The 15,497-nt window shown below is 51.6% G+C and overlaps 1 protein-coding gene and 1 pseudogene across 11 annotated transcripts in view; one reads left to right on the top strand and one right to left on the bottom strand.

The window, feature by feature from the left end:
- Window positions 1-13,736, top strand: part of SMARCA4 (SWI/SNF related BAF chromatin remodeling complex subunit ATPase 4) — an 82,265-nt gene extending 68,529 nt beyond the window's left edge. For 6 of the 11 annotated variants that reach the window (XM_039873157.1, XM_039873156.1, XM_039873155.1 and 3 more), the window contains 5 exons: window positions 9,993-10,101; window positions 10,456-10,557; window positions 11,242-11,374; window positions 11,521-11,663; window positions 13,224-13,736. In XM_039873157.1, the coding sequence (XP_039729091.1) occupies window positions 9,993-10,101; window positions 10,456-10,557; window positions 11,242-11,374; window positions 11,521-11,663; window positions 13,224-13,256 (520 nt within the window). In that variant the 3' untranslated portion in view covers window positions 13,257-13,736. The remainder of the gene's footprint in view (window positions 1-9,992; window positions 10,102-10,455; window positions 10,558-11,241; window positions 11,375-11,520; window positions 11,664-13,223) is intronic. The other 5 variants (XM_039873160.1, XM_039873163.1, XM_039873162.1 and 2 more) reach the window with 3 other exon arrangements.
- Window positions 12,147-12,264, bottom strand: LOC120610926 (uncharacterized; annotated as a pseudogene).
- Window positions 13,737-15,497: the final 1,761 nt, after the last annotated feature.

Raw genomic sequence — 15,497 nt, 5'->3', positions numbered from 1 at the left:
CCCTACCGTCAACTGGCATCACTCCAAATGTTGCTTTTTGTTGTTTAGTTCAAGATCTCCCCACCGCTGCGCTCCCCCCATGCCCCTCCCCATTGTATATAAATACCATTACAGTCGTCGTCTTCTAGTCGGCAGGATTTGAACCTCTGATACAGTCTTGTATAGTTTTTTGTATTTACATCCTCATCCACAGGAAGATAATGACCTATCTTGGAAGCTTTGCTCCTTCCTTTCACACCTCCCGAGGTCCCGTGTGCCATGTGAGTGGCACTTGCTGGAGTTGTGTGACATCTGTCCTTCACAGCCATAGTCCTCTAGGGGTCATAGTGAGAATGCACTGGCACAGGTGGCCCCAGCATCCAGGATGGCTTCCAGGAGATGTGTCTCATAAGGAGAGCCTGAAGACAAACGGGGACCCCGTAGGGTAAGAGGAGGGAATAAGTGTCACAGACAGCACGTGCGGAGTCCTGGGGGCCAAGTGCACAGGTTTCCCAGGATCGGAGGAAGCTGAGAGGCCCCCCCCAGCCAGAGGGCCAGGCCAGCATGCAGGGCCTCACAAGTGCCTTCTCTTTGGTGCTTGGAATTCTCATCTGGCATCAAATAACCCACTGGTCAACAGCCAGATTCAAAACCAGGATTAAGGAATTAAGTTGGAAGTAGGAATTTGCACGTTATAATGTAAACATGCAAGTGAGTTAGACACAGGCTCCCGGGTTAGGTTGGGATCTTGTCTCTGGGCTGTGCACGCTTCCAATGGTGTCTTTGTCCCTTGATCCTTCAGAGACATTCAGGCAGTTTCCAAATGCCAATCAGCAAGTGTGTGCTCTGGGACACACCCCTTGGGGTCTTGGGAAAAGTTTCAGAGAAGTGCATCTGCTGGAGGAACAGCCTCAGCAGGCAGGCTCCAGAGGACCCTGTAGAGAGCCCTCTCTCCTCCCCAGGCTGTAGTATAGAGTTCAACCATTACCATCTCCTCCGTAAAGACAGTGTCGTAAAGGCTATGTGTCGGGCAGTGGAGATGTGTCAGGTCCAAGCTTCCCGAATTTGATGATTGTGCTGAGGTCACAGGAGACAATCTCAACGTAGGCCCATACAGCTCAGAAAGATAGCGATGTGTGAAAACTGCCCAGGCTAAGCGCCGCACAGCTGAGCCCCGCTGGGCAGACCCTCTGGGTCCCCTTCCCCCTGCCAGAGGGAGGCAGCAGCCCTGGAGGGGCTATGAGGCTTGAGCGTCACAGCGATCTGGCTTCTACGCTCATCTCTTTGCTTCAGTTTCCAGTTCTGCAGCACAAAGTGGAAGTTCTTATGTGGGATTATGGAGACCCCAATGAAGTAACATGGGCCAGGCACACAGCCCAGAGACCAGTTCCACTTCCACTGTGGGTGAAGAAGGGCCCCAGCCAGATCTGTGGTGACACTTTCAGTCCAGGCCGGTGCCTGCTGGCACTTTCCCTCTGCCCTTGTACCTCCTTGATTAGAATAAAAAAGAAGATGGCTCTTCAGGGTTGAAAGGTCGTACCTTGATTTCCTAAAAAAAAACTGGGACAACATAACAAGCCCTAGGAATGGTTCTCAGGCTGAAGCATTCTCCAAGAGAGGTCACCACATGTGGCTCTTAGCCCCTTAGGACAGACCCCTGAAGGGGAGGGAGAGTCTAGAGGGTAGGCGGGTATGAGAGCCCTTCCCTGAGGGGGCAGGGCAACCTCAGGGTTCTCCAGCTTTGGCCCTTCATCTGGAGCCCCAGCTCAGCATGGGTGAGCTCCAGAAGGAACAGGCAGGCCTCCACCTGGAGGTCCAGGTCTGGGGTTAGCGCTGTCTGCTCGGCACTCAGCCCAGAACCTGGTGTGAGAGGCACTGACGTCAGATGTCTTGAGAAAAATGCTGATCCCCATCATCTAGCCCCAGGCCAGCCTGCGTGTGAATGCAGGTGGGGCTCAAGGCCCGGTGGGGCTCAGAGCCACAGTGGAACTAGCCAGGTGGCCTTGCAGAACCTTGCAGAGGTTCTGAGCCTGCCATAGAATTTACTGAAAGAAGCTCCACCTGCATTGTTTATTAGATCAGTTCCTTCCCCAGACATTGTACCCTAGTGTTGATCGCCATGGTAGAGACCACACACACCCCTACCCCACCCCACCCCCGCCAAAAAGCATACAAAATCAGGGCAGCCAATTTAGAAAGGTCTTAAAACTAGAATTACACAAAGCTTCAAACAGGCCCGGGATAGGTAGCTGGACTCGAATCAAGTGGATTTGGGCGAGCAGGTCGCACCTTGAGCCCCTGCTCCTCTGCCTCCCTTGGAGTCCCGTCCACGTGAGATCCTTCTAAAGTGATCCGTGCGTTTCAGCAAACATGTGCTTCTTGTGTGCAGGGAAAACAGTAAGAGATGTTTGTGAAAACAAGGTAGTAAACAGGTAACAAATATTCACAGAGGCTAAAAGGAAAAGGATGAAACAATGTCGAAAAATAAGGTCAAGTAAATGAGAAATCACCAAAAAAAGTAAATTTAAAATTAAGCCTAGAGACAGATAAAAGGATAGATGAATTAAGAAACATTAAACTTCTGAGGTGAAACTAGTAGGAAATATAAGGTTAAAAATTAGCAGGAGGATGGAAGAGGGTGGGTGCGAGTCTCCAGATAGGTGTTCAGGTGGGTCCCTCAGCCTCATACCACAGCGGCAGTTTCCCAGGCCGCTGACCCCTAGACACACCACTGCCCATTCTCGGAGAAGCCAGAGGCTCCCTGGCACCCTCAGTTCCTGGTGTGGGGATCCTGTTGTTCTTGCCAATTCAGAAGAGGCTCGGGGCCTGCCGCTGTGGACCTGCTCAGCACTCTGGGAGCAGAGCTGCTCACCCTGATGAATTCAGAAAAGCAAGCACACTTCTCCACGCTGTGGTTTTCCAGCCCTGCAGAAAGTGGCCTTAGACTTCCCAGCACTCACATGACCAATTCTGCCCAGCTTTCAGAAGTGCTCTCTGCAGTGCTATAAGGTGGTCATCGGTGCTCTGTCCGTTGTCCTAGTCACCCATGGCTAATGTCTTCTGAGGGCCTTCAACAGCACAGTGCCGACGCTCGTGGCGTTCACAGTCTGCGTGGGGAAGCTGGCGCATACACAAAAAGGAGATGCCATACCTAGGAGCATGTCTAGATTTTGACCCGGCTTCTGCTGCTTGCTTTGTGACCTGGGCCTTCCGTCTCTCTCCTCCAGAGCTCAGGGTCTGACCTCCAAAATAAGAATGTCAAGCTTGGGTTACTTGTGGGATGGGTCAGGGTTTCTTTAAAATGAGGTTTGGTTTTTATTGTTGAACTGTATTAAGAAACATGCCACCTCCAGATGTGTCATTGGCTCATTTAAAACTATCAGCTCATTTGAAATGTTGGCTCATTCCTTAATCGCCATCAGAACCTACAGCCAGTCTAGCCCTCTGCAGGCAGGCAGACCCTGCAGCAAAGCTTCCCCCACTCTCTTTACTGCAGCGGTGTGCTGGGAGTACAGGCGGGCAGCCTACAGACCATTCTCATTGGCAGGTCCCTTGGCAAATATCATTTCCTTTCACTCGTGCTTGGTCAGAATTTTTTCTGTGCCGCAGAGCCATAAATCCAACACTGAGATTGATTTTTTGGGGTGGATAGATGTCCAGCAGGTGGAGACTCCTAATAAAATGAATATATATTTGTAAGTAAGTGATCTACCCCCAAATTTCTCATTTTTCTGATCCTCAAGATATCCTTTACTTGATAATATGTCCTCATTGGACCTCTGAAATAATTCTGTACTAGTGCAGTACCTTTTTAATGTTTCATTATTTCATTTTCAAATATTTATGGAGTACATTGTAAGATTATGTTTCAGATCAATGTTCTGCTAAATCAGTTCTGAAAATCCTGAGCTGCTCATATCCAGGACTCTTACTGGCTCAGTACACTGATTGATAGTCAAAAGAGAAAATAGTCTAGGGCTAGAGGATGTCATTGAGAAATGTTCTAGGAAGATGGTCTGAACTGGTCTCTAGGAAAGAGAGCAGGCTGGGGAAGACAGAGGGATTCCTTCCAGCAAATCAGGACCACTTCCATACTTCTTAAGTGGGATCTGTCTTGAGCACCATCTTCAATTGATTGCTTCTGCCTGTCTGAGGCCGTGGGAGCCCAAGAGATACTGCTGTGATCCATTTTTAATGTCTGCCCTGGTCAGAGGATTTGGAAATTAGGACACCAAACTGTGTGTTACTATCCCTGTTACAGACGTTCTGTTTTCACATCAGGGGCCAGCGAATCTGCACATCGGCAGAAAAACAAGTTTGGCCCATTATCTGTGTTTCTATAGCCTGCAGATTAAAAATTTTTTAGATGGTTTTTGGGAAAATTAAATGAATACAATATCTCATGATGTGAAATTACATGAAATTCACATTTCATGGTTTACAAATGAAGTTTTATTGGAACAGCCAAAGCCCATTTGTGTACACGAAGTCTGTGGCTGCTTTTGTGTAACAATGCGAGTCGAGTAATTGCCACAGATTCAGTATGGTGCCCAAAGCCTAAAATATTTACAGTGGCTGTTTACAGAAAAGGTTAACTGACCCTCAATGTAGAGCAGCATGTGAGAAAGTGTGGGAGAGTCCCTGACTTAGTCTAAGGGACCTCTGCTTAGGTCCTGCCTGCCACCAATTTTCTGTGTGTCTATAAAAGGGCTTTCATAGCTTTCTGGTTTTTCCATCTGTTTAGCGAGGGGTATAGGTGGATGATCCCTCAGATACTGAAAGTCCATGTTTTTTTCCTTCTCTGATTCTCTTTGTTCTTCCTCGTATTATAATTTTAGTGACAAATTCAATAATATGCTCAAAAATGTGTTAGTTTAGACTTTTTGGCTCTATGTGTCAGGAACCCAGTTCTAAGTCCTTCAGGCAGAGTGGGGATTCCTTAGGCCTGGAGGCCACAGAGGAGTTAGTGAGGACTAGCTCTTGGGGCCCGGAGTCATTGGCCACATCTCCTCCCACACTGTTCTCACTGCTGAACCGTGGCTGCCGCAGCTCTGGGCTTTGTCTTCAAGGCCTCATACCCCAACGATAAAGCAGCTGCTGTTTCCTCAACTCCTGGTAGAAAATCCCAGGGAAGGGCTCTGATTGGCTGGCTGTGTCCCAGGCCCTCTCCTGGACCAGTCACTAAGGCCAGATGGGTGAGGTGCTGTGCTTGGGCCTCCCCAAGTCCTGGGAGAGGATGGGACTCAGTGATGGGCAGCCCCACCAGAACCCTGAGTCAGTGTAGGGGTGGACACCTTTCTACAGAGAGGCAGACACTGTCTGGGCAAGTTAAACAATAAGGGTCCCCACCAGGGCTATTCAGTCTAAAAGAGCTTATGAAACGAGGCAAGGCCTTGGTCTCATTGAGCCCCTGCTGCATATTATGTCCTGCTATTGTGATGGGGACTGGGCGGTGACGAGGTTGAGGAAAGTCCCTGCTCTGGGCGCTGACATCTAGAGGCAGGAGAATAACATCATCATCTATCATATATATTGTCAGCAGCAGCCATTGTTACTGTTGCCAAACCAGGTGACAGCCCCGGGCTGGAGGCATTAGGGCTGGAGGCATGGCGGGCACTGCCTTCATGTCTGAATTGGGGTCATGGGGCTGATCTGACAGCCGCGAGGTTCTTCCAGGCTCCTCATTGCCATACCACCCGTGCCAGGGCAGCCAGACACAGGGCGGGGCCAAGGGTGGAGTTCCCAACTATCTGCAGAAGCTTCTTCAGAGCAAGTCTCGCAAGACAGGAAGCTGACGCAGCGTGTTCTGTGCAGTGGGACTTTTGGTTGGTGCTGCGTTTTCTGGAACAGGGTGGTTGTGTAACTGCCCATATGGGGTGAGGGGGTAATTAGGCACCCTGGTTAGAGGTGACCTTGATGAGACCCAGGTTCAAACCTTGCCTTATTACCCTGAGACTTTTATCCTGAGCTGTTCCTCTATTCAACAAATCTTTATTGAGCACCTACTGTATACTAGACTTTGTTCCAGGTTCCAGAGATAGACGGCTAATAAAACTGGCAAAGTCTCTGCCCTGGTGGCTCGTGTTCTGGGTGTGGTGGGTGGATAGTAACTTCTATGGGCAGAAACCGATTAGGGCAACCGGCCTCATGGCTAATGATGTAAAAAGGTGAGAACATCAAAGCTTCCAGAAGAAAATGCAATACCTCTCTGACCTCGAGGTAGGCAAAGATTTGATAAGAAGGAGAAACGTCAAGTCTAAAAGGAAATACTGATAAATTGGACTTTGACTAAAACTAAGATCCATTCGCCAAGAGAGTGGAAGACACACCACAGACTGGAGGTGTTTGCAATAAATGTGTCCCACAGAGAACTTCTGGGGAAGGCAAGGAAGTAAACAGGTGCCTGAAGGAGGCCATCAGCCGGTCATACGCCTGTGAAAAGATGCCCAGCTCCGTGTTCATCAAGGAAATGTGAATTGAAACCACACTTCAGCTGTAAAAAGCCACACCAAGGAGGAGCGACAGGAGCAAGTGTAGCTACAGAGAACCAAGCTGGGTCACCCACTGCTGGAGGAGTATACTTACACTGTCTACCAAAGCTAAGTGTCCCCCACCCTGTGACCACACACTTCTCCCAGATAAATTCCCAAGAGAGATGTGAGCCAAACACTTGGACACGAGTGTCTGCAGCCACTTGCTTCGTAATCCGAAACCAGACACAGCCCGGGTGACCCTCAGGTGCCCACTCCGGGGCACAGGGCAGTCATCTGAACGTGTGAGCTGCTGCTACACCAGGGATGTCTCACAGATGGCAGTGCCAGGCCTGGGAGTTAGTTCACCCTGTGTGATCCTGTAACTTAAAGAGACCAAGCTCAGCTGGCGTCAAAGGTCAGGGAGGCTCACAGGAGCCTTGGGCACCTCGGGGAGCCGAGCACTGAAGGTTTGTGCCTTTGTCTGGTAGCTCAAGCCTCCTTTTTATTACAAGGTGACAGGGCAAGGTGGACGGGGGTCACAGCACTCGCAGAAGAGGTGACCTTTGTACTGATGGTGGGAGTCTGGGTTCCTTGGAACAGTGGCATCATGGGCCCAGAGGTGGGTGTGAGAAGGTGCAGAGAGGAACGCTGACGACCGGCCAAGGGCAGCCCACCGTGGAGGACGGTAGAGCCATCAGAAGGACTTTGGGGTTTATTCCCAGGAGGTAGGGAGTTGTGGGGCATTTATCTCTAATACGGGGTGAGGAGGGTTTGTGAGCCAGCCTGGGTGGCTCTTGTCTGTTGCAGCAGCTCCTGGTGCATGGGGGCGGGGGGTTCTCCAGGGAACTTGTGAGCAATTAAAATCTGTGACTGGATTTCCAAGAGGACTTGGCTGTCTGAGAAAGAACAGTTTTCAAACTCTCTCATGGTGCTGGTGCCTTCTCCCTCCCCTGTGTACACCCAGTTCCAGGTCATCTGCAGTCAGAGCTTATCACAGCAGACAGGTCATCAGGCTGGGTGATGGGTGGGCATTTATTCCTCAAGGACTCAGTTTCCCCAAAGGTTTATAGGAGGACTTCCTGTTTCTCCCCATTATTGCAGTTAAACTGTTTTTTAGCCTGACAGTGGAGAGGGTTTCCTTATGAAACTTTTTGTTGTATTACGGCTCTAGAGTTCTATTTCTGGAGCTTGCTGGAGGGCCACATGCTCCTCCGAGGCCAGCCATCTGTGTGGATGCCACAGGTGTCGGGGTGTGTAACTAGCCTCTCCCGGCCCTGGCATTGCGAGCAGTGCTTTTCAAACTGGGAGTCCGCGCCCATTAGTGGGCTGCAGAATGAATTTTGTGGGGCCCAGTTGGCATTTCTCAATGAAATAGAGTAGAAAGCAGAAGAGTCCTTCGCACTTTGTAGGGAGATTGTCATCCCGTGGAACTGCTGTTATTTTAGGCCTGTGGGCGCAAGTCCTGCCTCAGTGTAAAATGCAGGGCCGCCAGCGCATCGCGCCACAGTGTGGGGTGACACTGCTGTGGAGCTGAGAAAGGAGGGCTCTTTGCTTTGAAGGTTCCATTGCGGGGGAGTAGGATGTGTGTGGTTGAACTGTGGGCGGGTCCGGATCCAGACTCTGCCTGAGCTTTGGGACCAAAGTGTCCTAGAGCAGAACTGGGTTGACCCCTACCCGTTGCCCTAAGTCTGCTTATTCGAAGTGGAGAAGCCAGCATGTTGTTATCTGTCTTCATTTTTGGAGTTTCCAGTTGCCTATGGCCAAACCATCCACCAGCCTGTTCATGAGAGAAAGGAACCCTGTGCCTGCAGGGAGGGGCTCCCTGACGGGGAGTGGCAGCCTAGAGGTGGCGTGCCCTCCCTTATCTATGACAGCAGGACCCTGTGCGGGTCAGGACGTGGCTGAAAACTCAGCCTAGGAGGAAAATCGGAGGCTGCCACTTGCTGGCATCCCCATGTAACTCTGGGAAGGAAAACTCAGAGGTGGTGGGCTGTGTCTGGCCCGGGAAGGCTGAACTTTTTGCCTCGGTTTCTTCATTGTAAGGATTAGAATAACAGTTTTATGAGAACCTGTGGTAGAGCGTCTCACCCAGAGCAGGAACTGAGTGATGGTGATTGTCCAAGGCAGGGACCAGGTTCCAAGACCGTCTGTCGGGCCAGGGGCCTTGTGATGCACAGAAACCCCAAGCGAGCAAAAGGCCACCTGGGATCCCAGGCCAGATCAGCCTCGGGAGGCAGCCGTGGCCAGGCTGTGCCTTGACGCATTGTGAAATCGGGGCATCAAGCAACAACAAACCTGAAAAGCAGTCATGTCGTCACTGCTGTTTTCCAGACAGTGAACAAAAACGAGAATGGGGTGGCGTCAGGACAGGCAGACGCGGGATGCGCTGCCTTCTCTTGAACAGAAAAGGAAAGAAGTGGAGTCGGATGGGCTCAGCCCGCCGGCAGCGCTGGGCCCGAGTGACCATCTCTGAGAAGCGACTGAAAACCCCGAGAGGTGAAGCAGCCAGCGGGAGCCGGGGCAGCCGGGCAGGCATTTTGGCAGTGGATGTGGATGAAACACGGCCAGAGTGTGTGGGCGCCTGGGTAAAGAGAGGGGACATGTAGAACAGCATCGCCACCCGGTCGCTAGCTCCCTGGACGGCGGCCCTGGGCCTCTGCTGCTTTTCTCTGGAGGCCCAGTGGGACCCCTGAGGCAAGTCAGGTTCCTCAAGACAGAACTGCCATTCTTGAGGCTGACTGGACAGAAAGGGAGACCGCACTAGTGGGCGTTGTTTTCTCCCCTGGCCTTTTGAGTCCTTGAAGCGCCTGCTTACTCCTTCCTCAGGCAGGCTCCGGGAGTGATGTCACTTCACCTCTGAGCTCCTGTCCCCAGCACAGAGCCAGGCTCTGATGTGGCACGACCTGCTGGCTGAGTGCACTGGTTCCTCCAAAAGTGATTCCCAGGAGATGGCGCGCGAGGCCCAATAGCCTCTCATGGCCACTGCTCCCTTGTGGGAAACAAGGCAATCTCGGTGAAAAGGATTAGAAAACAGCTTATGTCCATTAACGTCTTGCTGGGGGGCATCTTTCCTCCTGGGTTTTTGCCAAATGCCCTGAAGTTCACTGCTTTTAAATGCTGCCTGCAAGAAACACACATGCTTGCGGGAGTCACATAACAAGCTTGCAAAAAATTGTCTGACAACGCTGTCCCTTAATGCTTCTAGTGTGCGCCGACTGATTTTCGCATCATACGCAGTGGTGATCCATGGAGCCCCGAGCCTTCTGTTTCATGCAGCACATAGTCTGGGGTCGGGGGAGTTGAGCGGGCACAGAGCCTTGATTGCAATGCGTCCCCGGCCTCTCTGTGCTTGTTGCCCCTCAGGAATGTATCAGAACTCTCAAGACAGCACGGATACAGGAAATAACTCCCCAGTCAGCTTTGATTTCTCACCCACTGTTCTCAAACAATGGGAGGTAGCTCGATGGGGGCTGCCGACAGAGTGACGGCTTCCCCCAGTGGGCAGGGCCTGTGAGTGACACCCACTGTGTCCCCTTGCAGTAGTAGTGGACGTCAGCTCAGCGAGGTGTTCATCCAGCTGCCCTCCCGCAAAGAGCTGCCGGAGTACTACGAGCTCATCCGCAAGCCTGTGGACTTCAAGAAGATTAAGGTAAGCCCGGGAGGCGGCTCTCACAGGGCCGTGCCCACATGGGCACTTGGGGGAGTCTGGCCCAGGAACTTGGGCCCCCTGGTGAGGGACCCGATCATTGGCTCTTGGGGTTCCTTGTGGCCTTTGGGTCTCCATGACGCGTGGGCAGACAGCCAGCTTTCAAAGCTCCTTCCAGTCACCCGCAGCTCGGGTCTGTCATGTGGCCCTTGTGTTCGGTGGGTCTGGGCTTCCGAGTCTGTACAGAGGAGCAGGAAACTCAGCTGTGACCTTGTTAGGCAGAGGGATGCCTAGCCCCAGGGTCCCCAGGCACGAAGCGGGGTCCTGAGGTAAGGCTGCTTCTCCCACCACCCACAGGAGCGCATCCGCAACCACAAGTACCGCAGTCTCAACGACCTGGAGAAGGATGTCATGTTGCTGTGCCAGAACGCCCAGACCTTCAACTTGGAGGGCTCCCTGGTGAGGGCACGCCTGGGGCAGGGGGTGGCGACGCCCACTCCAGCCTTTGCTCCCTTTTGAATTAACTGGTTTAAAAACATTCCTAACAACTTGGAATATTTTACTAATTACAAAGGCAATATGTATTCATTACTGGGGAGAAAAAGGCAGAAAATAAAAACAAGTAAAATGGGGAAAATAGACTCAGTCCCATCCATCCAGGACGCCCTGTGAACAATCCATGTATGTCTTGAAATTTTATTTTGAATTCACTAGGGGACTCTCGAAAGGAATCTATGGATGTGTCCTTTCCTGTGTTGAGATTAACACACTCATTCTTGAGGCAGCAGTTTTCCCAGAAGTGTTTGAGATAGGTGCCTTCTGGAAAAGCGATTTCACAGTCATACGTTTGGGGGAAATGCTACAGGGGATGTACAGTTCTAGTTACTGCAGACCTTCTCAGAGCCTTTAAAAACAGGTGCTCGCTGTGATTCAGAGGGAGAAACCCATGGCTTTTTCTAAACTAACACACCTGATCTTTTCTCCAAGACTTTCCATAATCCCAGTGCTCTCTTGGGCACTGGCTGGGAGACCGTTACTGCCCCCACATGGGCCATCCTGCCAGAGCTGTGACTGGTGTGGGTGGGGCCGCGGGCAGGCCCGCATCGGGCCCCAGCCCACGAGAGCCTGCATGTCTCCACCCAGATCTACGAAGACTCCATTGTGCTGCAGTCCGTTTTCACCAGCGTGCGGCAGAAAATAGAGAAAGAGGATGACAGCGAAGGCGAGGAGAGCGAGGAGGAAGAAGAGGGCGAGGAGGAAGGCTCGGAGTCCGAATGTGAGTCCTGGGGGCCTGGGCGGGTGGGTGGGCTTCCCGGGCTGGTCAGGATCTCAGAGTTCACCCCCCGCAGCTCAGGAGGCATCACGATCTCCCAAGTTCATCTTCTTTCTTTTCTTCCTTCCCTCTTCCTGTCCCCACCACAGCCCGCTCGGTCAAAGTGAAGATCAAGCTGGGCCGGAAGGAGAAGGCACAGGATCGGCTGAAGGGGGGCCGGCGGCGGCCAAGCCGTGGGTCCCGGGCCAAGCCAGTGGTGAGCGACGATGACAGTGAGGAGGAGCAGGAGGAGGTGAGGTCCCCAAGCCCTGGGCAGGCGGGAGCCAGTGCCCAGCAGCAGTGGGGTCACTAAGGGACCATCCACGTGCTAGGTCCTGGACCCTTCTACCACAGCCCCTGTTGAGGGTAGATGCTCCACAGGTGGGGAAACTGAAGCTCAGCATCGCATGGCATGTAACTCAAGCCCAAGACCATGTGACTCTAGAACCGGTGCTCTTAGCACGTGCGGGAGTCTGGGGGACAGGGTGGGCATTCCTTCCTGTTCCCTCTGCAGCATCCTGCAGGGCTGCCTGCCCAGGATGCCAGGGTGGAGCCGGGTCTTTGTTGAGTCGGGAGCAGAAACACTGGGATTGTAGGTGCCCCTGTGCCACCCAGTTGACGGCTATTGTGGTGTTCTCATCACACGTGATAACACACTGTGCCCCGGGCTTCTGCTCGTGACTATTATGGCCTGTCTAGGATTGATTGATTGATTGATTGATTGATTGATTTTTAACATCTACAGCACCTGGTATTCCTAGGTGGTCTCCCATCCGAGTACTAACCAGGCCCGACCCTGCTTAGCTTCCAAGGTCAGACGAGATCGGGCAAGTTCAGGCGGCGTGGCCGTAGACTGTCTAGGATTTTGAAATGGTAGTGGGTTAAGAAAACGAAAACCAAAAATCTCTGGCTCTGCGGTTAGAAAAATGACATGGAGCAAACACCGCGAATAGGGCTGAGTGGTACCATGGTGATGCATGTCCCCTGGCATGGGCTGCAGTTTCTGTAAGCTGGGGGGAAGCTACAACCGTGTCAAGCCCACAGTGGACAGTTTTGGGGGCTTGAGGGGTGGGAACAGACCTACTTGCTGGGTTCAAATAAGTTTTGCCCTCTGGATCCAGTCTGGACACCCAGCCCTTCCCTGCTGTGGGATCTGGGCTGTTCACTCCACTTTTGAGCTGCAGTTTCCACGTCTGCAAAGCAGGGAGGTAGACCGCGTTACGGGGCCGGGCTCCTGGCCAAGCTCAATAAGTGCCATTCCGGTGTTGCTCTTCTGTGGCCATTTGCAATAGCAACAAAACCCAGTACCGTGGAATAAATCTGGCCAAAGACATACGTGATTTTATAAGGGTGTCAGACATCTTGAACCACGGGAGGGGTGGCCCATGTTTCTGGAGAGGAGGTCTGGGTTGTAACAGTGCCCCATCTGCCCGGTTCAAATCCAGCAGGGCATTTTACGGCCTTTGCCAAGCTGCTTAAAAAGTTTAAGCGGAAGAATAAAGCTCCTATGTGGTCAGAAATAGCCAAGGCGGTTTTGAAGCTGCACAGGGACAGTTCACCCAGCAGTGGGACGGAGCAGGGAGGCTCAGTGAGCCTCCCAGATCCCGAGGAAGAGTCCATGTGGGCACAGGGGCCAGTCCTCAGGTGTGGCCGCAGCAGAGAGATGGAAGCCAAAGGCCGCTCTACCTCCAGCCTCACGGCGCTCGCGTTGCTCACACACCCAGGGAAAGCGGCTTGTCACCTGCATCGGTATTTGTCTCAGGGTGCCCTCGAGGGTGCTGACTCATGCTATCTCCTCCTGTCCCCCCTCCAGGACCGCTCAGGAAGTGGCAGCGAGGAAGACTGAGTCCCGACATTCCAGAGTCTCAACCCCGAGCCCCTCGTTCCAGAGCCGAGACGGCGTAGCCCTTAGCAGTAACGGGTAGCAGCAGATGTAGTTTCAGACGTGGGGTAAAACTGTATAAACGAAAATCTTCCATATTTATACGGCAGAGAAGATGTAGGACTGTTTGTGTCTGGCCCTGTCCTGGCATCAGTAGCGTTTGTAACAGCATTAACTGTTTAAAGTGGCAGAAAAAGAATTATGAATTGGGGAACACGCGACACCTGTTTTTCTTTTCTTTTCCTGGCAGTACTGTTGCGGCCGCAGTTTGGAATCACTGTAGTTTAAGCCGTGGATGCATGTGTGTAGCCGTCCACTCCTCGTACTGTATTTTATTGGACAGGTCACCCTCGCTGGGGCCTGGGCCCCGCAGGCCCGGCGGGGGTATGTCAGTGTCACTGGATGTCAAACAGTAATAAATTAAACCAACAACAAAATCCACGACCTTGCCTGCTTCTGGTGAACTCATTCCTGGCCCCCGACAGCCTGCATGGGGCCTCATGTCCCCATCACCAGATCTCATAGGGCCTCTTTCACAGGGGATGATACTTAGGGCCAGGAAAGGAAAAGGACTTTCCGGGGTCTCTCTCTGACGACAAGCTCAGGCTCTTGGCCCTGCTGGGTAGCACTGTCATTCCCCATCATTTATTCAAGCCGACTTTGTCGCACAAGGAGCAAGCAGCTCGCCAAGGCGAGATCGGGAAGATGGTCACATTGACAGGTAGATGCCACACAGAGCAGTCACTGCTGTGACACACAAAGCCTGGGGCAGCCAGTGACCAAGGAGGGCTTCCAGGTCCAGATGTCCCTTTGGGCGCCTTTCTCTGATTCTCGTCTCTGCTAAGATCTGTTCCTGAGTTACAGTTGTCATATTGCCTTTACTTCTTCAAACACGGTTCCTTTAGTTCTTTGAACATATATATATATATAATGGCTGTTTTGAAGTCCAGCATCTGGACACTCTCAGAGAAAGGTTCTGTTGACTACATTTTTCTCTTTCTTTGCACATCTCAAATTTTTTTTGAGCAAAGGTGGACATTTTAAAAATAATAGATTGTAACAACTGAATTCCAGTTCCTCCCGCAGCGAGTTGTGGTGTTTTGTTTTTTGTTTGTTTAGTCGTTGCCAAACTAACTGTAGGGTCTCCCCAACTCTGCAGCAGCTGATGACTGCTCGTTATTGTATTTAATTCCTTATTTTTAATCTGGCTTCCTCTGGGAGTCACCATGGGATCAGCCTAGCTTCAGGGTCAGCCAGTGGTGGCTCAGAGATGGTGCTCCAACACCTGAGTCAGTGAGTCCCTGTGCCCAGTGGCCTGGGCTCAGGCATTTTGCAAGTCAGATCTGCCTTTGCTCCCCACCCATTCTCAGTGCGTGCACAGGGCCTCCCAGCAGGTTGCGTAGATGTGTGGATTGATGGGGCTCTCTCCAGATATGTGGGGCCAGCGGAGGCTATCTCACTCCCTGGACCTCCTGTCTGATTTTATCCATCTGTCACAACCAGGATCCCCACCTCAGGCAGGTTGAGAGACCTTGGCCTTGCCATTCATTCCACTCCGAGACCCCTGCTGTTTCTAGTATTCCCGGGGTCCTGAGATTCTGCCTCAGCCCCAAGTCAAGTTGGGCCTCCTCCAGCAGTGATTTTTATAGCCCGGTGAGCAGTAGCTGAGAGGCCCAGTGGGGGCGACCCCTGGCAAAAAGAACAGGATCTCCCACTGCACACTGTTCAGTCTGTTTTCTTAAAAACTTCTTAATCCGTCAGTTTTGAGAAACCTCCAGAGTCCTGAAATGTTCGTTTTTGACAACTTCGTCTAGTTTTATCGTTGCTATTAGCAGATTATTCCAAGATCCTCATCCATCATTTTGGAGGTCCACATTTTTTTCTTTGAATAGCTTTGACTTCATTTTAATAGATTCGAATTTACTTTAATATTTACAGAAAATCAGCTCACCAAACCTTTGATTTCATGGTATTTGGGATGAGGTCAGTTTAAAAATAAGTCCCTTGAAGGGGAAAAAAGTACATTCAGAATTTGAAGATGAGAAAAAGTATGATGATAAAACTATATCAACAAAGTAGTTGGTGAATGGCAGCAAAATCCAAAATAATATTGACTTAAGTTAGACATGAGTTCATACTTTTCATGTCAGAGTCTGCAGTTGGTTCCTCACGTTGAACAGCTCCTGTCTTGTTGCTTCACTGTGT

The sequence above is a fragment of the Pteropus medius genome, unplaced genomic scaffold (assembly GCF_902729225.1).
Source record: "Pteropus medius unplaced genomic scaffold, Ma_sr-lr_union100, whole genome shotgun sequence".
In the NCBI taxonomy this organism is placed as follows: Eukaryota; Metazoa; Chordata; class Mammalia; order Chiroptera; family Pteropodidae; genus Pteropus; species Pteropus medius.
This window is presented reverse-complemented; position numbering and strand designations above follow the sequence as displayed.